This window comes from Penicillium citrinum, assembly GCF_028827155.1.
Source record: "Penicillium citrinum strain IBT 23319 chromosome Unknown utg000009l:1.0-4274883.0:1.0-4276374.0, whole genome shotgun sequence".
NCBI lineage: Eukaryota > Fungi > Ascomycota > Eurotiomycetes > Eurotiales > Aspergillaceae > Penicillium > Penicillium citrinum.
The window spans coordinates 3,823,007-3,847,729 of NW_026622694.1; the positions used below are offsets into that span (position 1 = coordinate 3,823,007).

The 24,723-nt window shown below is 47.3% G+C and overlaps 11 protein-coding genes across 11 annotated transcripts; 5 read left to right on the forward strand and 6 right to left on the reverse strand.

Moving 5' to 3' along the window:
* Positions 1-135: 135 nt before the first annotated feature.
* Positions 136-1,932, reverse strand: N7469_010906 (putative ceramide glucosyltransferase; the record flags this gene model as incomplete). The annotated part of the gene is made up of 2 exons (XM_056649811.1): positions 136-1,690; positions 1,799-1,932. 2 exons carry the CDS (start codon positions 1,930-1,932, stop codon positions 136-138), a joined length of 1,689 nt encoding a protein of 562 aa, XP_056496942.1.
* A 789-nt stretch (positions 1,933-2,721) lies between these two features.
* N7469_010907 (H3 histone acetyltransferase RTT109) lies at positions 2,722-4,374 on the reverse strand (the record flags this gene model as incomplete). Its single annotated transcript, XM_056649812.1, has 1 exon — positions 2,722-4,374. One exon carries the CDS (start codon positions 4,372-4,374, stop codon positions 2,722-2,724), a length of 1,653 nt encoding a protein of 550 aa, XP_056496943.1.
* A 3,092-nt stretch (positions 4,375-7,466) lies between these two features.
* N7469_010908 (uncharacterized protein) lies at positions 7,467-8,567 on the forward strand (the record flags this gene model as incomplete). Its single annotated transcript, XM_056649813.1, has 1 exon — positions 7,467-8,567. The coding sequence occupies one exon, from the start codon at positions 7,467-7,469 to the stop codon at positions 8,565-8,567; it is 1,101 nt and encodes a 366-aa protein (XP_056496944.1).
* Positions 8,568-9,796: 1,229 nt separating this feature from the next.
* Positions 9,797-10,604, reverse strand: N7469_010909 (mitochondrial 54S ribosomal protein bL19m; the record flags this gene model as incomplete). Its single annotated transcript, XM_056649814.1, has 3 exons — positions 9,797-9,887; positions 9,958-10,339; positions 10,409-10,604. 3 exons carry the CDS (start codon positions 10,602-10,604, stop codon positions 9,797-9,799), a joined length of 669 nt encoding a protein of 222 aa, XP_056496945.1.
* A 238-nt stretch (positions 10,605-10,842) lies between these two features.
* N7469_010910 (uncharacterized protein) lies at positions 10,843-12,002 on the forward strand (the record flags this gene model as incomplete). Its single annotated transcript, XM_056649815.1, has 2 exons — positions 10,843-10,936; positions 11,008-12,002. 2 exons carry the CDS (start codon positions 10,843-10,845, stop codon positions 12,000-12,002), a joined length of 1,089 nt encoding a protein of 362 aa, XP_056496946.1.
* Positions 12,003-12,324: 322 nt separating this feature from the next.
* N7469_010911 (uncharacterized protein) lies at positions 12,325-14,203 on the reverse strand (the record flags this gene model as incomplete). The annotated part of the gene is given in 5 exon segments (XM_056649816.1): positions 12,325-12,417; positions 12,483-13,160; positions 13,216-13,604; positions 13,661-13,783; positions 13,801-14,203. The coding sequence occupies 5 exon segments, from the start codon at positions 14,201-14,203 to the stop codon at positions 12,325-12,327; spliced, it is 1,686 nt and encodes a 561-aa protein (XP_056496947.1).
* Positions 14,204-14,744: 541 nt separating this feature from the next.
* On the forward strand, positions 14,745-15,682 carry N7469_010912 (uncharacterized protein; the record flags this gene model as incomplete). Its single annotated transcript, XM_056649817.1, has 2 exons — positions 14,745-14,968; positions 15,034-15,682. The coding sequence occupies 2 exons, from the start codon at positions 14,745-14,747 to the stop codon at positions 15,680-15,682; spliced, it is 873 nt and encodes a 290-aa protein (XP_056496948.1).
* A 443-nt stretch (positions 15,683-16,125) lies between these two features.
* Positions 16,126-19,056, forward strand: N7469_010913 (Hid1 family protein; the record flags this gene model as incomplete). Its single annotated transcript, XM_056649818.1, has 6 exons — positions 16,126-16,221; positions 16,293-17,609; positions 17,661-17,904; positions 17,965-18,255; positions 18,284-18,468; positions 18,538-19,056. The coding sequence occupies 6 exons, from the start codon at positions 16,126-16,128 to the stop codon at positions 19,054-19,056; spliced, it is 2,652 nt and encodes an 883-aa protein (XP_056496949.1).
* A 522-nt stretch (positions 19,057-19,578) lies between these two features.
* On the forward strand, positions 19,579-20,870 carry N7469_010914 (uncharacterized protein; the record flags this gene model as incomplete). The annotated part of the gene is given in 4 exon segments (XM_056649819.1): positions 19,579-19,743; positions 20,004-20,081; positions 20,141-20,265; positions 20,285-20,870. 4 exon segments carry the CDS (start codon positions 19,579-19,581, stop codon positions 20,868-20,870), a joined length of 954 nt encoding a protein of 317 aa, XP_056496950.1.
* A 236-nt stretch (positions 20,871-21,106) lies between these two features.
* N7469_010915 (uncharacterized protein) lies at positions 21,107-21,453 on the reverse strand (the record flags this gene model as incomplete). The annotated part of the gene is made up of 2 exons (XM_056649820.1): positions 21,107-21,321; positions 21,363-21,453. 2 exons carry the CDS (start codon positions 21,451-21,453, stop codon positions 21,107-21,109), a joined length of 306 nt encoding a protein of 101 aa, XP_056496951.1.
* Positions 21,454-21,979: 526 nt separating this feature from the next.
* N7469_010916 (putative MFS allantoate transporter) lies at positions 21,980-24,076 on the reverse strand (the record flags this gene model as incomplete). Its single annotated transcript, XM_056649821.1, has 9 exons — positions 21,980-21,992; positions 22,084-22,281; positions 22,337-22,671; positions 22,738-22,826; positions 22,879-23,096; positions 23,153-23,419; positions 23,479-23,509; positions 23,581-23,728; positions 23,804-24,076. 9 exons carry the CDS (start codon positions 24,074-24,076, stop codon positions 21,980-21,982), a joined length of 1,572 nt encoding a protein of 523 aa, XP_056496952.1.
* Between the last annotated feature and the right edge of the window lie 647 nt (positions 24,077-24,723).

Genomic DNA, 24,723 nt, shown 5'->3' on the forward strand with positions numbered 1-24,723 from the left:
AGGGTCCGTTGGTCTAAACAAAAAGTCTAATGTACAAATACACAAAGAGAAGGCACCCTAATTTTTAGTAATCTATAATAACCATCAAAGCCAGGATAATATCCCGGAGAAAACCAAAACGAGTCAAATACGACATCAATCGCGTCTGACTTTGCCGTCACTGTCCTTCGGCGAGACAGGAAACCAATCAACAACGGAGCTCGTCGAGTATGATCCTTCCGAGGGCTCGGCATTAATTTCGCGGACCTTCGCATCAAATCCGACCTTGAAACGCCGATCTCGCCAAACAACAGTCACGCCGCCATACACGGCAATGATCCAGATGGGCAATGCAAGAATCTCACGACCTAACCAAGCAGCGAACCACTGCAAAAACGTCCGACGCGTAGTTTGACGTCGGGATCGAACAGGCTGTGCGAAACAAGGCGTGACATCGTCCAATTCGATGGCTTTGGCAGAGTGCAACTTGATGTAAAGGGTCCAATCGACAAAAATCCAGAACGCCATGCTGAAGGCGAAAAAGGCCCAAAACGCGGTCCAACTGGACAAGATCGAGGACAACCCCACTCCCTTGCGCTCCATGCATGGTGCTAATGCGGTCGTGAGACCCCAGGCACCATATATGGAACAAACGAATGATTCGGTCCCGGGCTCGACGAGCGTGGCCAGTAGCACGGTAAACTTGCGAACTCGAAGCCATCGTACTCGACGTGCGATATACCCTCGGACACTCATGTTCGCGACGGGCTGAATAGCCAAATCCCCAAACACCATAGCATGCTTGCCCCAGTGCTCACCAAACTCTTTCTCTTCACGAACCTTCCGGCGCCATAAGAGGTCCCCGATTAAATGGTCTTCGCAAATATTCTCTGAGAAGTAATCGATACCAGGATAGCGAGAGTCAGACTTGCTGGTCGATGGAGCTGTGAGATAGTCTAAATGGGAACGACGAAACATGTTTGATTTACCGACAATGCACGGCGCAATCAGGACAGTGTTAATAGCGGTATACATCTTTGCATGAGCAGAAGAAAGGAATAACTCCTCCAGACGACCTCCTCCAGTAGCAAGTGTGTTCTCTATTCCATCTTCCGGTCTGCTAGAAGATAAGGCGATCTCAGCTTCTGTGGCTTCTGGGCGGGCATCCAAGAGAGCTTGTCGTTGCTCTTGCACATTGCTCTCCCCGGTCACATCCACGGCCAGAGGCAAATGATGCACGAACTTGTACTTCTTGCGAGATGTTGGTCCCGTCCCACATAGTTTATCCACCATACGAGCGCAAACGCCCTTCCCAACCCAGACATTACAATCGATAATCCAGATGATATCGCCTTTTGCTTCACGATACGCCCGACTCATATTTCGAATCTTGGGGTTCGGCCCAAGTGCGTATGAATCAGCCCCACTTCCCTGCAATAGAGGGTCTTCCTCCTCAACATAAACTTCCGCATCAACATCTGGAAAATCGGCAAGTAATTTGCGGAGGGTCGGATAGGCGGGGTCATGTCGCGACTCGACGCAAAGGCAGACCGTTAGCTTGTCGCGCGGATATAGCTGTTGAAAGGTCGCGGCCAGACAATCGTAAAGATGTGGTTCAAGGCCCTTGACAGGTCGAATTGCGGTGACATGGGGTGTGTTTGGATCAGAGGCCAAAGATGATGGGTGCGGCCGAGAGGAAAAGTGTCTCCATCTGTTCAATTGGATGTGTAAGCCATCATTCTCAATGAATGGACGAGGAGTCGGGTGATTTCAAAGACAAGGAATTATATGAGAGGAAATCTCTGAATTGAACACATACATCTGAAAGTAGCCCAAGGCGCACACGGTCAACACAGTGATATACCAGATCAGACCAATCCAGCCCGCCGCGACAGACACAGATATAGCGCCATCGGTGGGCGATTCGAGAAATGGCAGGGTCGGCTCTAGCATGAGAGACAGTAGGAAAGTAACGACCAGGAACACATTCTACTTAGTCGAATGGGATAGTGAAGAAGGACAGAAAGAAGTGTCCACTGGGGATTGTTTGGTGGAGGTTCTTCAGCTGTGCAGATCGGATGCGGCGGCTTTCTTTTTGCCGCTCCGCCCTTCTGCCGTATACCTTTGCAATTGCACCTGTTCATTATCCACTTATATTTGGTAATATATTTATTCAATTCCAATTTTTGCATATTTACTAGTATATAAAACTTATTATTGTCAAATGGTAGATGGTGCCTGGCGAGTATTGGATCCACTGATTGTACGCGCATACGTGGATCCTTCGGCCAAGCAGTGCATAAAATGATCCAAGATTGGCACAGACGAGCTGGTGGGACTACATACGTAGTACACATCCTATAGCGAGTTAGTTCATTGGCATCAGATATTCTTGCTTAAGTGTAGTTCACTCTAGAACATGCACATCCAGATATTATAAACATACTGCAAAGCTAACTAGATCATACATCTCACTACTAAAGGTCTTGAACAATAGGAGTTAGCCATTCACACGAGCAGTGGATCAAGTCACAGTGTTGAGTATAGAGTCTTAAATAATACTAGCCAAATTATAGTAGGTCTTCATCGCTTTGGCTCTATCATATGTATTTGAGGTAGCGCCAATCACTGAGCCAAAGGCCTCCAAGGCACTAATTGCATTCCATCCCATCCCATCCCATCCCAATGCAAAACGCTTTCACCAATACTCCAAAAATCAAATTATATTCCCAGATAGTAATTTCATGTCTTTTTTTTCTTCCGAACCAGACCTGCGCTAAGCACATTCACAGCTGCTGGCTGTGACGGCGGGTCGGCCGGCCCACCTGACTGTGTTGCACTGCCATCGCCATCGGTTTTAGTGGTCTGGCTATCCGATTTCTTTCTCTTGCGAACTAGTCCGTTGTCGAGGCTGTTATTGGCCACTGTCGTCTCAGTTCCAAGATTTTCCGGGATCTGAGTGCCAGAGACCCGCTTCCCCCATGTAAGTTGATCCGCGAGAGAAGCTACCTGATCGATGTATGACTTGGTGCTGGCAACGATCTCTTTCTCGTCGTAGAAGTGATCCAAGATACCGTCCATCATAATCTTGTAGTCGGAATCTTTCAAAACCACTTGTCCTCGTCCAGACTCAGGCCAGTGGAAGGGATTTGTATCGGTGAATTGAGATGTAGATGGTCGATCAAAAGACGACGGTGAACTTTCGAGAGGCTGGAGCGTACTTTCTGTGGCTTCGGATTCAAGCTGAGTAGGTTCCTTTGGTGATACTTCATTCGTCTTTGCCTGTTCAGGTGACTCTTGGGTTGAGCTATCTTCAGAAACGATTTTGGATGGCTCTGTGGCTGTGAAGTTGATTGGCGCTGCTAAAGAAGCGCGTGCTCGGCTGGCCATTGTTGTTGAATTCATCAGCCCAGGCGGGTTGATAACAAGCCACAGGAACCCAACCAAGCGACCGGCTGAGCATTCTTGCCGGAAGGACATCATCTCCCAGAACTGGTCTAGAGACCGAACGCTTCGCCAAAGGCCGGTGCTTGGAGTGGCATCTTCGCCCTCTATCGGTTCCGGCAACTCGTCGTCTAAATCAATTAGGAATCGCGTTTTCGGGTCGTCGGGAAGCCGAGGAACCAAGCATCGGGGAGGTGCCGAGGGATTATGGACCATCTGGTGAAGGGGGTAGCAATTTAACCATCGTGGACGATCCTGAGGATCTGACTTGGCCGTTGGTGGGAAGAAATTGCGAGTTTCGAAGCGGTCACAGCCTGGCACGATCAAATATGCCGTCGCTGAAGCCTTGGCAGCTTCACCTGTTTGGCTTTGCTGTTGGGAGTCTCGGGAGATAGACTCAGGCTCATGCTCACGAAGAATTGGGTCTACTGACCTGCACCACCATTTGATAAGGCCTCGGTCATCCAGGACGTGTTTGCCGGAATTCTCGATACTGCCCGGAAAGAGATATTGGTTCTGGGCGCGTGCAAACAAAGAAATCACCAATCGTACACCCGGCCGCTGATGTGTACGTGCTAGATGAGATAGGAATGTGTTTGAAATAAGTCGCAGCACCGAGACTTTATGGGGCAGATTAAGAAGGTGTAGTAAGCCCGTTGAATCGGCTTTGGAGACGAAGATGGTCGTCAGGTGGGCCGTAGTATAGACCAACACCTCCATACCAAAGACAATGATTTCCGCGCCCTCATCATCACCGTATTCCTTGGGTGCATCAATTGAGACGGAGAGGAAGTGATTCTCACAGAAGGTTGCCTCTGTATCCTGGCCTGGTGCCGGTGCAAACAAGGCATCCGAAGGGGTGGGAATGGATGAAACATGACGGACGGAGATTTGGACACCAGTGGGGAGCACCTTAGCCAACAAATCCCCCAGATCACTCTCCACGGCCATTTTGCACCAATGACAATTGCAACTACGCAGTTCTGGACTGAGAAGTTGTGGAGCTGCTGCTGGTTTGCGTTGCGCTTTTTTGGCGTCGGAAGCGGTGAGGAAGCAAAGTACAAATGTTTACAGTGAAGTGTGAATACACACTGTACATAGTACATACTAGAAATGATTCCTTTTGATCGGACGACTCAATAAATAATTATTTATTCATCAGTATTATCTGTTTATAACTACTATCATGATTCTCAAACGATGGCTCTTTATATATTTGGAGGAGATCAATGGGTATCGACCTGATTGATTACTGTAGTCTGGCGGACATGCAGCATCTACTGTATACATACATACTCGTGCTCGGAGCGGTGTCATTGGCCGGTGACTGTTCCATACTGTACTAGGAGCTGTCGAGGATTATACTTGCCAGGCCAGGTGACTATTTTGATTTTTTGCTGCGGTATATCATTCAGAATTACCGAGAGCCTCTGTAGAAGGCAATAAGGTAAGTTTCTACTCAACCCGACCCATTTTGGGGTTTGGGTACAATGCTTTATCCTATCGCTGGATCGAGGCTTCGAAACCCAGATCCCATGATGATTGACATCAATTACCGATATGGTACCAAAAGTTAGCATCTCTCATCTGAAATTTCAATATATGTTTCCGAATACGCTTACTATTGTAAGAATCTAGGAGGACAGAGACCTCTCTGAGTAAGCGAGAGAGAGAGAGAGACATGGGGAGGAGTGAGAGATATAGTAGCGGTACAAAGCCCGAGCACAGGATAGTAGAACTCAATCTAAATGCCTTTTCTGTCGTCTGCGTTTATTCCTCCATCCAGAGGGCCAAGGGGGTTCTCATCCCTTATAAGAATTATTTTCGGAATAGTAATTAGAGCTAAGTTCACTTGACGCGGTTGGGGGAGGTGATTCTCGACGACGAGACCGTCTTTTTGTGTTTACCATGGCGAAGCTGATGGGCAGCCCAGGAAGCATGAAGGGCGCTACGACCTTTCCTGTAGCCACAATAATTCGCAGACTGTGAGGATGTGATTTCAGGGTTTTTTTTTTTTTAAAAAAAAAAAAAATTTAAAAATTGGGGATAAGTTTTCAAGAAAAGGGATAGGGTCACAAGAGACAGGGCACGAAAGGTTAGGATAGCGCTCGCTAGCTAGCAAATGACAAAATTACATTTAAGCGGAGCCCTCAAGCTCAGCCAGGATCTTCTCACCCTTGGCGCGAGCAGACTCAAACCCAAAACCCTAATAATGTCGCTGATGGACTTGCTTTCAGTGAATACGGAGAATCTGGAAGGCTGAAATACTCTCATATCCGCGAGGCCGTGGAGAGAACCGTTGAATCTCAGCATATGCTTGAGGAGTCGGAAGCGAGTATGAAAAATGAACAGACTGTTTGGGCCATGTATCGTGGCGGTAGTGATAACTTTTAACTAGCTCACTTCAGATACGAATGGATCATTACGGTGAAGCTATTCCTAGAAGTTGCTATGATATAATACAATACAATAATGTCAGTGCTGTAACATCAGAATAAATATTTGGTGAGCACTTCTATTAAAAACCCCGACTTTGAAGCTGGAAAATATTTGCATAATAGAATATGAAAATCCGCAAAACGGACTGTAGTGATAACGTATTGACCCCATATGCGGACTCGCAGATGAGGGAAACAGATAAAGAGGTTTTATTGATATAGGAGACATTCAGGGGCGTCATGTAGCTCATTTCGTGAGCCATCATGCGCACGCCAGTTGGTGCTTGATTTAACACGAACCTGCTGGACAGTCCATCACTAGGTCAATGGGTTGATCTTGCCCACAAGTCATGTAGGTATGTATGATTGCCCAGGTCACGATCCACGGTCTCCACTTGACAGGTTTTTTTTTTTTTAAAAAAAAAAAAGAAGAAGAAGCAAATCCTCAAGTAGCAAACGACATTGGCTTAAATTCAAATATTACCAGCTCAACCTTCAGATAGAGCAATAGGTATGCTGGGAAATGAAAATTTGAGGGAAATTTCTTAATGAGAAGGAAAGGATGAGCTACAACAGAAGGTCAAATAGTGTCTTTTGAATCGAACGGCAGTGATGGTGTAAGGTTGACATGAAACATGCACCTACCCTGCAGACCATCAAAATGCGCGTTGAACGTTGAGTCATATGAACATCATGAACTGAGAAACCTATACAGTATTACCAATAAAGCCAAGTCGTGGGGTACGAAGATACAGCAAATGCAATGGGATATGGCTTGTCCAAACAGACATAGCTGATAGCCTTGGGATTGTTCATCCAAATCATTCTCTTGATTCAGCAGTTCCAACTGGAATGTTCAGGCTTGATAGTAAAGTGTACTTATCAAGAAAATAGGCTGCAGTTAATCACTCAGTCACCGAAGACACGATATCATTCAACGAAACGAATACCCTTCAAGTGTCTACTCCTTTTCGATTGGTCGGCCCTGACACACTGTGGACAACGGCAACTGACGTCTCGAGCACTCGCTTGACTAAGAAACTGCAAGCTTGGTTACATCGAGTATCGCAAAAGGCAACAAATGTCCCCCACGCCAGCGCTTCGGAGCGCCGACAGACCGAGCGCCGAAACGATCCTCTTTGGACAGAAGCGCAGATCCAGGGCAAATCCAGTTAAAAGCGAAAATGGCGGACATGTCTCCACCGCATCGGCTTCAGACAGTGCCGCCAAAGGCCGAAAGAAATGAATCCGAGTTCTTCGGGGTTTTCGATTTGTGGAAACATGTCATTTGTACATACAGACGATACTGTAAATTCTCAAGAATTACTGCACATCCTTACCGTAAAGCGGCAAGTGTGTGCATCCCGAGAAACTTCTTTCTGGTATAGTACATAGTACTATCCCTGGAAGGCTGCAGTGATGGGCTGAGTTTCATTGTTTAGTGCATGAGACGAATGTACTGCAAGTATGAGGCCGTATTGGTAGATCCTATATAATCACACCATCAGCCTCCGGGATGTAGTCATTTTCACGCTCGCTCATTGCCCCCAGCTTGATTAAGCTTATTTCACAGAGCCCGATTACTGGAACAGAGTAAACACAACCATGACTATTACTACTTCTGGCTATCCCCAAGGCACTGATGGCACACCCGCCACTCCCCGTCGTCTCCTGCTCGTCTCGGTGCCCCGCACAGCTTCGAATCTTCTACTGAAGATCTTGAACATTCATAACCAGCCCCAGTTGCGCACCAATGAACAGGGTGGGTATTTCTTCTTCTCCGCGTTCGTCTCGACGGCCAAGAAGGGCTTCATGGGAAAAGCACCTGAAGAATGGTCGCAGGAAGAGAAGGAATCCGTGAAGAAAATTTACCAAGATTGTCTGGACAAACTCGAAAATGAGTCAGCCCAAGCACAAAAGGACAATAAAGCGATGTTCGTCAAAGAACATGCATTCTGGTTCAATAATCCGGCGTCCCTCTATAAGATGAGAACCGGTATCGAGGATGTCGAGTTCACAAAGGCATTCCAATTGGAGATCCCTGAATCTTATGGTCCGAGCACCCACTCTTCATCTAACGAGACTCTTTTTTCGGACGAGTACCTGCGCACCTGGCAAATTGCCTTTATTATTCGACACCCTGCTCTGGCCTGGCCATCGATGTACCGTGCGATGCGGAAGATGGCCGATCTAGGGCATATTGATGAGGATGGAGTGAGGGGCTCGTCCTTGGCCAATATGACGCTACGCTGGTCCCGTACCTTGTACGACTGGTGCTTAGAGCAGCCGGATATTCCAGTAGCACCACCAGTGGTAGATGCCCACGACCTCATTCATCAACCAGAAACCGTGTTCGAGTTCTGTAAAAAGACGGGTCTGGACAAGAGTGTGTTGCAGTTCGAGTGGAGTGACAAAAGAGATGACAAGAATTCCCATGGCTGGGCTGATTCTACCGGACACGAATCCGATGAAAACCAAAAAGATTTCCACCGCACTGGCTCTTCTATCATGCTGTCGACCTTGCGAGACTCCAAGGGAATTGTCAAGGATAAGGCGCCGATGACCATTGATATTGACGTCGAGGCGGCTAAGTGGAAGGTTGAGTTCGGCGAGGAAATGGGCCAGGCCATTGAACAGCGAGTGAGAGATTCTATGCCCGACTACGAGTATCTCAAGGCTCGTCGTATCACTCTTAGCAAGGAGTGAAAGATGAAATATACTAGTGTATGATTGCTGGATCTTGTAATGGTAAATAGCATACGAGTACATATACCGCATAATGAGTTGCAAGCCTTTTGAATTTATTCGCGAAGTGATGCCAATTAGAACAATCGTATGTCAAAGCCTTCTCAATAATATGGGATTAAAATACCGTCGATGTGCTAGTAACAAATGTGAATTATTTGTATATCTACTAGTATGACCCTAGTAGCAGTTTCTCGGACGATTCTCCCACCTTCCTGGGGAGTCTGTCCACATGTGGACTGACATGCCTCGATTGCATATACCCTCCGGAGGAAAGCAGACACGCCGTGAATAGCTGGCCCGACGTACGTCAGCAGTATACCCAGTGGAAGTTTAGCCCGGTCTATCACCATGAAGACAGTCGCAGACTTTACAATGGGGTCGAACAGCCTGAATTTTTGATATGAAAATCTGATTGCGCAAATTGACTGGGAAGTCCAGCACACTCATCACCTTGGCGTACCATCATAGCGAAGCCCTTGCAAAACCCTTTCGAACATAGAGAGGCTACTACCCATAAAAGTGAAAGCCTTTCTCTCACTCTACGTCGTTGACGGATGAGTGGAGAAAGATCTAACTGCAGACGAGTCAGTACCCAGGATTGCACTGATACAATAGTATTGATATGTTATTGAATGTCTAGAGATTCATTGGCTCTCTTATATTTGTGTATACTTTCGATGATTCTAGACAACAATTTGAATTATTAGGGCCAACCGACTCCTATGCCCATAATGATAGCAGGTACTATCATCTAAGCTACCGATGTAAATCATTGGAATGATCACATTCGTAATAAACCCATCCAATAAGCCGGAACACTAAGCATGTTGTGCAGAATCCACAATTGTACGAAATCATTGGCAGTATACTGTACTTATTATATTCAACCAATCAATCAATCACGATTAGAAAACCCTGAGCCATACACCGGTATACTATTAGCATTACGAGCATATCTCTTGTCAGGGTCGAGATGTATAGTATATTTGATAGATGCAGTCCTGGAAATTGATACCCGATATTGATACTACGCCAATACAATGTCACTAAGGAGGTGAAGATCGGCATGCCACAACACACATGAATAGCAACGGATTGCCAGGAAGTAAGAGACAACTTTGTTTAATATTGACAGATAATAATACAACTTGAATATGCAAATGAGGCTGCGCTTAGCCTTAATTCAATTATTGCTTGCCTCCACCCAAGAAAGCCTTCTTCTGGCGAATATAAGCAGCCACCACATTCTCCACGCTGCGGCGATCGTGCTTGCGGGACCTAAAGCATCAAAATTAGTAATTCGACCATGGATATTGTTCCGTTTAAAAGATAGAGAAAGGCGACATACCGCATGTAGAACAGTCTGGCGCGACGAGGCTTGCGCATGGCGCGTTGTACAATTTCCACACTCTGGACATTGGGATTGAAAACCTTCACCGACATCTCGACAGCAACACGAGTGAGTTCGTTTCGGAGTAAGAAGGAGGTGTCGATGCCGCGGAGCTTGATACTCAAGACAACGCCGTTGAATGGGTCTCCGTTCTTGAAGGTAACTCGGACAATATCGCCGGGCTTAACACTGCGCGGATTCTTTCGGTAGTCAAAAAGAGCCTTACGATCGCCCTTAGGGTCGAGAACGTTCATTTGTGCCTCGGTGACACTGGCGACTGGATCCTTGCAAGCGGTACGAGTAGATGGGGGTGGAGGGTAGACCTTGACTGGTCTTGGGCCTGAATTGAGCAAAATTGTTAGCAAAGAGGATTCCAGCATATTTCCTCCCTGGTCTAATAATAGCATACCATTGTCCGGTTGTAGGCGCTCGGGTAATTGTGATAGGAATTGCTTAGGGAGGTTCTGAGGGAGAGGCACGCGCTCGGGACGTTGAGAGTAGATGGACGAGATGAATCGACGGCCAATTTGAGGCTGAGTAGTCTTCTGGGCCTCAATTAATGACCTCAGACAGCCCAGCTGCCGCATTGTTGGTAAAGCCGCCATGGTTGTGAATGTTGGAGGAGATGAACAAAGTCGGCGTTGAGTTTTGGGCGCGGACCGGCAGAATTTCCGCCAAGCCTCAACTTTCAATCTTCTCTCCCTCTCCGCCTCTCTTTCTCGCGCCATCCGCGTTGTGCTGGTTTAAAGCAGGATTGTTTGGTTATAGGCTCCTTGCTGCTTGGGACTGAGTGAAGTGAAATTATTCGTTCTCTAATTAAACCACCTTATCCTTTACTTCATCATGGCGCAAACTGCCATGGGCAGGGTCTTCCGCTGGCCGAGCACCATCGGCCAGTCGGTAACCTTTTCGCAAATCCGCAATTATTCGGGAGCCAGTGAGTTTTGACTCTTTCTGATTGCGACTCTATTCCGAGGAATAATCTACTAACTGGATCTCGAAATGAAGCTGTCCCGAATTTCACACCGACCTCCTCCGCCGAATTGGACCAGGCTCTCAGCCGGTTTCGAGAACAACTTTTCATTCCCTATGGCCTACCTAGGCGGCAACGGAGGAGCATGTTCCAGGAGAAGCATGCGCAAAGGCTCCTTGATCAGCCTATCACTGTCAGCATTAGCGAGAATGAGCAATTCACCCTACGACCCATGAAGCTTAGCGATCTGCCAACTAAAAAGGAGGCCCTGCAAGTCCTTAAGCTTATGGAGGCTGCCAACGATTTCAAGAACTTCGTCCCCTTCATGAGTGGTTTGGGAATGGCCAACTTCGTGCTCAACTCCAACCAATGGGAGCACCTTATGCGTGTGACCAACAAGTCTAACAAGCTCTCCACCATTCTTCAATGCGCCAAACAACAGAACACCGGTCTGCAACTGCAAGGAATCGATCTGAACCGACGCTTGTTCTTCGAGTTGCACACGATTGCCCAGAAAGCGGATTATAATGTTGCAGAAGTTAAGAAGGCATTGGGTCTTGCGAAGCAAGCGATCGATCTGATTGAGAACGAACATCACAAGAACAAGAATTGGAAGCCCACAGTATTTGAGGACCCCCTTAAGCAACCTTTTGTCATCGGAACCTTGCTTGAGCTGTCTGCTTCTCGTGCGATTGGAGAGTTTGGCGGGAAGGATGAGACCAACGAAGTCATGAGTTATGCGCGGAAGTTGGTTAATTCCAAGCTTTTGGGTAAACATGAAGAAACCCCCTCGAGTACAAAGATGGGAGAGCAGGAGAAGTGGCTTCAGGAGACTGTGCCGATTTACAATGCTCTTCGATTGAGTCTTTTGGTCCATGGAGTTGCCCTTGACAAGGAGCTTCACTCATCTCTTACTCGCAAACTCGCCAGTGTTAAGGCAACCCTCGACAAGCAGATGGCCAAATACTCTGCTGAAGGCGCGAAGCGTCCGTTCAGCTATGATTTATTCCAGGCTGCGCTCAAAGCCTAGAGGAGGGATGACTGCAGCTGCATTTGTACCCCGATCGTTTATCTCAAAATCATGTATATTACCTTCATTCCAACATCCTCTAGAGTTGGTCTTGTATCTCATACAATGGAAATCATTTCTTCGAATGGAGTATTTCCGGACGCGCTTTTATTTGATGGTGATAGATGAGTCCCCGCTGGGCGCTGATGAAATGTTCACATCCTACCTAAACTAATATTGCTAATAATTGAAGGAAGATCCGCTAAGAGGGCTAATCGATGCGGAAGCAAAATTGAGGAAATGAAAACCTCAAATATCCATGACCTTAACAGGGCTGGTTGATCTAACATAATTCCAAAGTGTTGTCGTTAGTAATGCGGGCACGGTATGGTAAAGTAGTCTTGCCATCAACAACGGAGGGACCGGCAACAGTGAGCTAGAAAATTGAATGGTCAGACATATTACAAATGAGTTGTACAGATTCGGAGATAACGAGCTTACCTGGCCTTCAGGAAGATCGTCAGATGTGCCGTTCTCCGAAACGCCAGTTAATGTGACCTCGACGCTACTCAATGGAGCACCGAAATGACTGGGCCCAGTAAGGCATCTGTAGTCAAAAACATTGGTCTGAGCGATAGCACCCGCAATACCAGGGCCGGTCAACGCATATACAATGCGGGCATCGGTAAAGATGCGGAGCTCAGTGAGTTGTTCCGAGGTCAGACGAACAGATGGATCAGCGTCGACACGGTGGGAAATGCACAACAAGCGCAGATTATCCAAGGACAACTCAGCCGTGGGGCCAACGCGGCTAATTTGACTAATGATGTTCTTCGAAGGCATATTGCCTCTATCCAAAGTCCGTGCTTGCACCCAACGACCAAGCGAGGAGACAGGCCCGGTCTGAGGCTTCATGACAGTTTCGTGATAATTAGACATGGTGCAAGAGGATGCAATGATGACGGTAGGAGAGACTCCAAGGGTGGCAAGAGCAAAGTCGACCTTTTCTCCAGCGACCGAATTGAGGGCAATCGAAGCGTTGGAGTAGAGTGCGTTCATTACTTGAAGGAGTGGGTAAGAGCGAGAGAGAGAATCGATGGATAGAACCAGGTCAGACGGAGTGAAGCGTTGGCTACGAGGCAATGCAGAGCCCAAAGATGCGATTGCAGAGACAAGGTTCTAGAATAGTCTTGTGAGATTTAATGTAGCAGTACGAAGAGTGACGGACACCCACCTCAGACTTGAAATCGATAAATTCACCGGATGGCGAAGAAGACGGCCAAACAGTGTTGACAGCAGGAGCTGGAATAGTTGGATCATACTCAGGAACGTCCAAGCCGGCCAGGTCTTTATGCTCCTCAACCAGTTCATGCCAAACGACCGCTCTCAGTTTGCCTTTAACTTCCTGGGGAACTTCGTGCCAGTCCATGTGGCGGTTACCATCCTTTGCGACCCAGACAACGACGTCGAGCTGCTTATTACCATCCGCAACCAGGGTAAGATCCAACGATCCAGCTTCAGCGATCAAAGCATCAGCTTGGCATGATTGTAAGTGTGCAGACAGAGTCTCTGCAGGCAGGTTGTGGGGCACGATGACGGTTTTGTACCCATAGAAGGAACCGGCTGAAGCCATCGAATATCAGTAAATGCTTAAAATGGGCGATCATCAAGTGCCTTACCAAAGATAGATGCAAGTAGTTCAACAGAGTCAGTGAGACAGATAGCTACAGTTTTGGCGCCGGACTTCTGCAGCTCTTTTCCAACCACGTTTAGTTCCTGGGTGATCTGAGAGAAGAGAAGTGCTCGGTAGAGTGTCTACCGAGACAGGTCAAAATTTTGCCTTGCTTGCCAGAGACTGACCCGTCGGGGTTCAAGGCTCCACGCACGGCGGCCTTCCAAATATCTCGCAGGTCACCACGTCGCCCGGCCGTATACTTGGGTGTACCAGCATCCTTAACATTCAATCCAGATCGAAGCGGGAAGCCATATGGCGTTTCTAAGCTGCGGTATGTCGGGGATTCGCCGGAATTTCTAATTGGAGATGCAGTAGACTGCCGAGCGAGCAAGAACGGATGGATGTCGGGATCCTGGGAAGAGAGAAGAGAGTAGAGTGCGAAGGCACCGAGCAGACCAGCGAAGATGGTGGTATAGATGTTCCAATCGGCTAGAATATCCGACAGTGCGGTATCCAGCTTTCCAAGAAGTGAGGTCTGATCCGCCATTTTTGAACAGGGTTCACAGCAACAACCCGATAATTGAAAGTGAAAAGTGTCAACAATCGGATTACTGGTGACAGGCAACCAGCAGCCCCAGATTATGACGTTGAGGGGCTGCGCGTGTACCGCGTCTGCGGGACTCGGGTTAACTGTGATGCCGTGCGGCTAAATTCGCGTGTGCGGCGGCTTTTCGAGTCTGTCCCAGCCACTTGTGACCACAACAGAATGAGACCCTCCTGAGCAATGACCATTTGAAACCCCTTCCCCTCCTTTCAAGACAAAGGTGGTTACTCATGTTAGTCTAACGCTGTGAATGCTCTGCACACGACTTTGCGAAACAAGGTAAGTCCCAATTGTGTTTCTTTGAAAGGTAAGTCTCGTGCCCTCCAGAGCATCGAAAGGATAGAGTACCGATTGACAAGGGAGTATAGTCTGTTTTTCTTTCTTTTGTTTCGGTCAAGACAGTCATAGCGCTGTTTCATTGTTCGCTTTTTGTTTTATTATCCCCCCCGCCTGCCGTCTTCGACCTCGAAAGACTATTTCACAAATGGCCTCCCAGTCTCTGCCCTCGACTCCTAAGGCCTCTACGCCTGCTCAGCCTGCTGGCTCCGAAGCGTCCAATACCCCAGGAAAATGGCGTCATCCCCAGCTCAGTGAGATCGTGAGACGCCAAGATGCCTCTACCTTCGGTGATAAGAACATGAGGAAGCTGGTATGGAACGGAGGTGCTTTGGCTGTGACATGGATCTTCTCGGACTTCTTCAAGGCCTAGTAAGTGAAGAAAACGCCACAAACCCCTGGTTGCAATTGTAAGAGATCTGACAGTGTGGTTCCAGCTCGCGTCTTCTTGTCAATGCCGAGAACAATTCGCTATATAACCACCTCCCACTGCTCCTCCTACAGCTACTCCTTATTTCCAACGTCTTTCTCGCGGTTTATCCTCTCTTCCGACCCCAGGATGACTTTTCTGATATTCCCCTGACGCCGACCCAGCGTGCTCTACTGGGTCTGGACCCCAATGCGACTCCACCTGCGACACCGGGGACAACCTACGTGACCCCTCCGCGATACCGTGTTTCTACTTCGCGCAAAGGCAGCCCTGCTAGTGGACCCGGTCAAAGCCCATCTTCTCCGCTTTCCGCCACTCCTGGTTTATCTGGTCGCCGAGTATCATCAGGTCCATTTTCCCCAGCATCAAGTCCTCTTTTCCAAAAGGCTGTCGCAAGCGAGGGTGGAAATGGTGGAGGTCGCAGACAGAGCTTTGGATCATCATCTCCTCTTGCTCGTAGCAACTCTTTCAACAATTCCTTCGGAAACTCCTTTAGCACGTCCTTTGGAAATTCTCTCGGTACCTCCTTCGGGGATTCGACCATGGCTCCCAGCACACCTTCTCCCCTTGCTGGCAAGCGACAAAGCTTGGGTCTGAGCAACAAGTGGCTCTACGAGAGAAGCAGGCGGCTTTCTGCTAGCAACGGGACTCTGTGAAGCTTGCATCTAATATTTTTGGTTTGATTTTCCCTCATTGGCTGCGTGGATAGGAGTTTCTAGGTTCATTAGCGGTTCTGTATAATCAACAATACCATTATCGGAATATATACAGGCTCGATCGTAATTTGATTAGTACCAACTACGCTAGTGTAATAACTTAAACCACTAATTGATTTGATTCACTAAAAAGTCCGAGCTGAAATCTTTGGACTCTGAAGTAGACTCAGCCATTGGGGAATGTTGGCTTGCCGCCTGCGCGGCTCGGCAGATCTGCCATGTGCCCCCCCGAACTCCGCAGACAGGAACCAACTAAACCAAGTAACCCACTACTTCTCAACATCGTTTACACTTGAATCGCTATCTTTCACTTTATAGTGCTTCTTACTTGGTGAATGTCTACTGCATGACTCCTAGGCCTTGAGTAATCAGTCTTCCAAGAAATGGGGGCCTCGGAGTCCAAGCTTGTTTTCAAGCAGGGTATCTTTCGCCTCTCGGAGGAGAAGGAGATCCCCGCAGACGACCCCTACTGGACACGAGTAAGTGATCCTCAAAAGAAAAGACTGCTTGCTATGAATGTGCATGGCATTGGCACTGACCATGTTTCTAGTTCTGGGAGCTGCCTGAATCCACCGAAGATGTTTTCAGCTTATTCACACCTGCGGACATTCGACGAACGCGAGACAATGCCCTGTCCAACTTTGAGACTCTGCTTCTATCAGTCTCATCACGTCTAATCGTCCTTAAAAACCATCCGTCATTCCCTGATCCAGACCTTGCCCCCGACCGTGATGCGCTCAACTGTATTCGTGTGCTTACCCGGCTTCTCCCCTTTGTCTACGAAGCCGATCACTTAGAAGGATGGGAGGAGAAGTTTTTTTGGACACGCCGCAGGAAAAAGACTAGACAGGCCCAGATCGCTGGCGAGGTTCTGTTCGATGAGGCTGGGCTAGAGGACCAGCACGATGGATCGTCTCCCCGCTCGGAGGAATACGAGGAGGTGAAGCCTCTCGCCGAAGAGCTGATTGATACACTCTTTGATCTACTATTCTTTATGGACTTCACCATACCTGTACTCCCAACAGCGAAGGGTAAGGTCTCATACTCAATATGGCAAAGTGGTGTCGGCTGTAACACGGCAATGGGATCCAGTAAAGCCTTTGAAAGCAACCGTTGCGAGATCCTACGACTTCTTCTCACCATGACCGGCAAAGCGATGTATCTTCCCTCAAACACCCTTCCGGTCCAGGGCGTGAAAGCAATTACCTACATTACCACCTGCCAAGATAAACAATCTGTCTTGACGTTACTCTGCTCTCTTCTGAACACGGCCATGAAATACAACCCTGCGTCATGGAGAGTACCTTACGATCATGTGGTTTGGAAAGATCCCAAGCAGATAATGGTGATATATTGCCTTCAATTGCTTCTAGTGCTTCTTTTATACCCCATCCCAGAAGATGGACGGGGTGCTCCGCCGAAGAATTATTACCGTCATTATTATGGAAGATTGCATAGGCCGCAAGACTTTCAATTCCTGGTGGACGGCATGACCAGAATCCTCAACCAACCGATGCAATCCACAAGCTCGTATCTTCCTGGCAGTCAAAGATCAGTGAAATGGGCACCGGAAATTTTGGTGCTCTTCTGGGAGACCTTGCAATGTAATAAGCGTTTCAGGTCTTTCATCATTGACTCCAACCGATCGCATGACTTCCTTATCCTGTGCATTTTCTATGCTATGGAGTATAGAACAGATCCCTCAAAGCAAGGTGTGGTGAGGTTGTGTATATTCATTCTTCAGACCCTGAGTTCCGAGGCGACTTTCAGTAAGAGCCTGAATATGAAGTTTGAGGCGCAAGAGACATTACCGCAGTCTATCAGACTCGAGAAGTTTCGAGGCTCTTACGCCGACTTCCTGGTCATCGTGAGTTGCTTCCATCCTTCGAAATTGGCTATTTGCTAATATAATGACCAGTCTATCCACACTCTCATAACAACCAGCAAGGGGAAGCTTGACAATGTCTACCCGGCGCTTTTGATGATTCTTAACAACGTGGCTCCTCACATTAAGCACATGTCAAATAGTGCAAGCTCAAGGGTCATTCAACTTTTCTCTCAGATGTCAGCCCCTAGCTTTTTGTTGGCAAACGAGACCAATCACACTCTTCTAGCATCACTGCTGGACTTTATCAATGCAATCGTCGAGTACAACTTCAAAGGTATGTGGTTTTCTTGATGCACCGTCCCTGTCTCCTTCTATCATTCTAATGGAGTCTCAGAAAATCCGTATCTCGTCTATGCAATTCTGAAGCACAAGCAGCGTTTTGAGGCAGTACGAGAGTTCACATTGGAAAGTGGCCAGCAGGAGATCGAGCGTCAGAAGGAGAAGTGGAAGGCTGGAAATGGTCCCCATGAAACTCCTACAAGCCCGACCCTTTCGCAGCCAGAAGACGATCTCCATCTGCCCTCCGGTGCTCGATCTCCTCTTACTCAGATCCCGGAAGAGAACAGTGCATTTGCAATTGGCGATGATGATTCTGATGATGAGGGGCAACATACGCCTTCCCAGTGTTCACCATCGACTCAGACCTCACGCAGACCATCCATTTGCGTCCACGACCGACGAGACGAGCTCGCAGATCCGTGGAATGTCCGAAAAGGCACGCGGCAAGAAGCCTGCGGGACAACCTTCATTTTCGCGCCAGAACAGTATGACAAGCCAGACAAGCATGTCTGCTTTGTTCATGTCACCATCTATGGGATTTGCTCCTACTGTTGCTTGGGTATGTTCTAATCGTGGCACCTTCTCCCCCATTCCCTGCGCCTTAAGCTTTTGCTGATTATTCAATTAGCTCGAGTCCTGGCTTCCAGAACTTCCCTTGCACACAATCCTCACCATCATCTCCGCCATCGCGTCCCATATCCCCGACGACGCGTTGAGGTCTTCGACTAGCCCTGAGGGCCGCACTTTGATCGCCAACCTTCCATCCTTTGCGGAAGAACCCCAGGTCAAGAGCATCATCTCCGAGCCAACCCCCACACGAGCTCAGTCTTTTGAGTGGTCCGCCCTCTCGATGGGCTGGTACGAGTCTCTTCTCTGGGGCTTCATTTTCTCCAGCGAGATGGTAGTAGGTACGGCGGCAGGTGCAACACCCGGCACAGTTGGCGTATGGAATGGAACTGGGATCCGTCTGTTTAAGGTGCAAGAGGCTGCTGCGCAAGGTCCGACTCTTCTCGCACCAAAGGGGGCAGTCGACGCCGTTGGAAGTAATCTTGTTCAACGTATCGGCAATCTCAGCTTGCGTGGTCGAAACTCGACTTCGCAAGAGCCGCCGGCTGGTGGTTCGTCTCCAAGTGTGCGAGAGGTTTGAGATGGTAACGCGCGATGAACAAGGATTATTGATGTACATAGCATGGCACGATATGAATTTCCTATGTGAGACCTTCTTTGTACTATGGATATATCACAGCTTGAAGCGATTCGTTTTTTCTATCTTATACTATTTCCAATATCTGGAAAGATACTTTAGGTCTTAAATCTGGGTGTTATAATGGAAGTAGAATTTTCAAGTCACGAACATTACTAGCAAAGCCTTTACAAGGTTTGTACTTGGATGGATATGCATTCAGACAATATTTCCCAAGTTGGGACAAGAACATCGTATAAAATAGTAAATTATTGGTGAGATGGTCACTCCATACATTATGGATACTTTGTAGTTCAACACGAGCACGTGCATCCACCACCGCATTCCGCTTCTTTCGTGGCGCAACATCAAACGTCCTACAAGTTTCTCTTTTCAATTGCGACTGTTAGGAGTACCATTGACCTCCAATTAATGAGCTCAAAGACAAACACGAGAACATTGAATTCCAGCCCTCGAATCGGGATTATGCTCTCACCATTCATCTTCGCGACAGCCGTGGCCACGGCCCTGTCGGCAGCCCCGGAACCCGTCTTCGGAGCTATCACCTCCAGTTTGCAGAGTATTTTGAAAAATACCCATGCCAGCGCAGATTATGGATATCCGACGGATATTACTCGGGATTTGATACCTGTATGTCTCATCCGGAGTAGAGTGCTAAATGGAATTTGCATTCTATGAGTTTGCTCTATGACATTACCGTCGGACTAACGCCATGCCTAGATTCCCGTGCATTCTCACAAGTACGCGACTCCTCTCCCTTTCGGGACCTTCAAGTTTTCTTTTTGTGTGGAGACACATATACTTACATTGTGATTAGTGATTATTGGAGGGATAGGCCTTTTTATACTGGTCAGTCTCTGAATTGATTCATGTGATGCCATCTTTTGCAGCTAATCTCGATTATAGGCCTGTCAAAGGGCTGTACATCTACTGAGGCGGATGTCTGGCTTTATAACGGCACCCTTTATGTTCGTCTTGACTTCAAATCTTAACCAAACAATAAATCATATCACTCACCTTATTGTAGGTCGGCCATGATGAGTCTTCATTGACCTACGAGCGGACACTGGAGAACCTTTATATCAATCCCATTTTGGATGTGCTCGACCGTCAGAATCCCGACAGTCCATTTTTGACTGCCCCAACCAAAAAGTCGGTGATTTTCACACAGTCAACATGATATCCATTTACTGACTCGAGCGACCAGCGGTGTTTGGGATACTGATACCACTCAAACACTTTACTTCTTCATTGATGTCAAAACATCGGGCCACGAGACATTCCAAGCAGTCATCAAAGCCCTAGAACCTCTGCGCAGGAAAGGTTATCTCACTACATTGAAAGGTGGCAAAACGGTGGAGACTGGCCCAGTGACTATTATCGGCACAGGGGACACTCCCCTCGACATGGTGCTCCCTGTCAAGGATCGGGATTATTTCTTCGATGCTCCACTTGCTTCTCTGAGTGAGGCTAAATATGCCAAAGTCGATCACACAGTCTCTCCCATTGCCTCGACAAATTTTGTCGCGGCCGTTGGACAGGTAACTATTGATACTGAGCCCGTTCTTCGAGACGATCAGCTCAAAGCTCTACGGGCTCAGATATCATTGGCTAAACAGCGAGGAATTGGAGCAAGATACTGGAACACCCCTAACTGGCCGGTTCGTCAGCGTAACCTCGTGTGGAGGACTCTGCTCCAAGAAGGAGTTGGGCTGCTCAATGCCGATGACCTGGATGCTGTGACTTCCTTCTTTTGAGGTTTGCTACTCTTGACAACGTCCCCTAGAGAATAACCCCTGTGCCCTCAGCTCGCTTCCACGCGTTATTTCGATGAAAATAGAGAAAGTTTGATTGGGCTAAAAATATTGAAAGATCATTTCTGCGCCTCGCATTTCTCCCAGGGTATCAATAAATCAAAATTTCATGCTCTCATTTCTCATCATAAACCTTTATCCCGCTTTATCCATGAGAACACCTCGATCTGGTCCACGGCTCACAAGCCATCTGGAGTATGCAGACATGTTCGGCATTTATGGGGAGACAATTTGGCCTCGACGTATTGAATTTTGCAGCTGGCACATCGCTCATCCTCACGAACGAAATGTTTCTGGCATTTGAGGAACTCTCCGCCAATCGTGTGGCCGCAGGTGTAGCGGACTTGCATCTGAGTGCAAACGTCCGGCCAGGTGAAATGAGAGACTAATAGCCCTTCATTAGCTTCATGATATAGAAGAGACAGTTACACATACGATAAGGAGTTCTCTTCTTCGTCTCCGTACCTGGGACATAGACCGGGTCCTTGATCGGTCCGGCGACACTCTTGGGAGTTTGAGTAGACATCGGATATTGGCTTGTGAATTGAGGTGGAGAAGATACCTCAATATATTCTGTCAGTTGATTTGTGAAGATTCGATGATGAAGAACTCACTTTGTGGGATGATTGGAAGTGGTTGAAGGAGAAGTGAGAGATGAAAAGCAGAAGAGAAAAAGTCACGGCGGAAATTGGAAGGAGACCATCTGCCGCCAAATGTCAGCCTCCACGAGCCTCCACGGATTTGTCTTTCACCTCAAGTAGAATTTCTTTGATTTATCATGTCTGTTGTGACGATGCATTGCTAAGAGTATCGTGAGTCCCGAATTGAGCTTCTCTTCAATACTAACATTTTAACAAACCACAGTAGAGACTACAACATTGAAGAGTCCTGACATTTGGATTTCTTAGAAGATATCTGAGGTCTGTCGAGAAAAGGCATGATATAATTCAGTATTATAACTATCAATCACCATCATCAATCACGATGTATTCTCAAAGAATGAGACTTGCACAAGGTGAAGCAAGAACCATGCGAATTGCTTCACGATGATCTTAGACATGGTACCTAGAGCTATAATTTGTATTTTAGTAGATATACCGGAAGCTATAAGTTGGTCAGTATAATCATTTCTCTTGATATGGCAAGTGTTTCATACTTCATATTCTCTCGATCAGTCAAATCCAAGAAAGCTGTCGAGTCCAAGTCTCGACCTTCAAGGCCTCCCTCCATTTGGGATTGGATACGATCTCGCTTCTTATTCTCCCAACGTAAGAGTAGACCAAGAATGGTGATCAGTACCGCCTCAATCAAATGCGAGACTATCATTGACCAAATTCCAAGATTGTAAGTTGGTCTGTACCATTTGTGTTAGAACGTGACGCTCCACCGTGGTAGATGGGAGGACATACGATTGATCCGACTTATAGAAGAAAGGTCCAGCAATATTGCCTGTACAATATCCCAAGAAAAGCACAGCATTGGTGACTACCTTCTTGGTATGACCGGCGGTGTTTGCAACTTGCATACTTAAAACAAGCACGAAGGCTGCATTATACGGCCCAGTCAGATAGTAACAGATCAGTCGACCAACCTTTTGATCGATGGGCACAAATCGTAAACCAAATGCACCGGCTAAATTAGGAATGAGAAAGATAAGAACGAATACGCAGCGGCGATTTTCGAAACGGTCGTTCATGTACACGCATGCTAGGATCGAAAGAGCGATTAGAGCACCGTAAGGAATCTAATTTTCGGGCAGTATAATGAGTAAATCTGGTCAGACATCGTTGAGCTGTTGGACAAAGCATACCTGCATCAGCGTTGTCACCAATGTTGAAAACCCGAACCCTTGGATAATGATAGTGCCAAAATTTGAAATCCCGCCATTGGGAATGTTGCCTGTCAAATTCGGTTAGAAGAGTTTGGGAGATTGCTTCATGAAGCCACTCACAAACTACACCGAGGATAAAAAACATATAGAGTTTATAATCCATGAATGCCTCAAGAATCTGATAAGGCTTAAGATGTTTGTTCTCCACGCCAGTCTGGTTTTCCCTAATACGATCAACGGCAATACGTTTCTCTCTCAGCGTCAAACCGCGCGCTGTCACTGGTGAATCGGGGAGAAAAATAAACATGATGATTCCCCACGTAGAGCATAGAGCACCACTGATAGTAATAAGCTATGAGCATTAAAAAAAGATAGTAAAGGGGCATGATCTCACATTACGATGAACTCGTACTTCCATGATGGCAATGCTCCTTTAATATGACCAATACCATATCCAAGTAGACCACCAAGAGCAATACCAAGACCATTTGCTGTATACCAGAGACCAATCCTGACTGGCTGTTCACGTCGAGTATACCACATACTCGTGATTAGCATGAATGCAGGATCGGAACATGCCTCGGCAGCACCACCTAAAGCACGAAGGACAGCGAGTGTTTCGAAGCTATTGCACGCAGCTTGTATCATGAGAAACACGCCCCTGTCAAATTATTAGACAATTTTCGGCTTCGATATATCACATTGTACCGAAATACTCACCACATAAAAATATTTACACCAAGATATTTGCCTAAGATGGACGAGGAGCGTCAGATTAAAATCCTCGTGGTAAAAGAACTCGAAATCCTGGTGCGAAAATACCGATTGGAAGTCTTTGCATCAAAAAGTTGGTGGGAAATGCCCACGCAAGAAACCCAAAATAGAAGATGCTACTCAGCCAGCTGTACTGAGTACCGTGAAGGTTGAGGTCATCACGAATGCCGAAGATCGCAGCGTAACTCAATGTAGTCTGCCAAAGAAACAGCGAGATCAACATATTTCCCTGGATTATCATAATTCAACAATGAAGGATCATGGTGTTTACCTTGTCAATATAAAAGAAAGCATAACAGACAGCCAAGTAGGGCAAAATCATGAAGTCAATTTTCCATAGGACTTTTCTTGCTTCGGCGGGATCAATCTCCTCATGCAATTCGTCGGGGTCGTTGAAAAGTGCCATGGCAGTATCGCCGTCAGCAACTTTGGAAGATTTCCATTTCGAATCTACTTGGGTACTTTCGGAGTGCGAGATCGTAGGAACGTCGGCAATGCCATTCTTTGAGCCAGATGGTGGCCCATCGGGTATATTGGTTACCATGTCGGAGGATGGACACCAAACTCTTTGAAAGTCAATAAATCCCCAGTGAGAAGGGGGCAAGGGGCGATTTTTGCAAGAAATAAACAAGGGAAACAGGATGAGACGGCGAACATTGGGGAATCATGCAAGATAAATGCAATCAAGACCCTGGCCAAGGACCTATCAAGCTTGCGCACACAATGTCACACTTTGCCCACATTCGTCTGCATCGTCTCCAACCACTTGTCAACCACACATATTCTCTTTCACAAAATAGAAAGCTTAATTAACCCCATGGGGTAAGCCAACCACGGCATCAAACTGCGGGGAAAGACCCAGAGAGCCGAACTGTCTCCACCAACGCGGAGAGGTCGTATCGAAGAAGACTCAGCGGAATTACCGGAGAAAAGAATTGAGTCTTGGCTAGCAAAAGCTTCGTACGAATGGTCGGGAGTGTGCCGGAGTCGCTGCTAAGTTTCTGTTTCGAGCAGACCTTACGTTGCCAAGGGAGCTCGCGCTGCTGTAAATGCAGCTTCATGATTGATGGGTGAGACTGGAAAGTGAAATTTGTCGGAGTAAGTCCGATTGACCGGCATTCTTCCCGGTCAGTGACTGATACTGGGATTATTTGAGCTTCATGGCTGATTCTTCCACAAGGTGATAGGTCA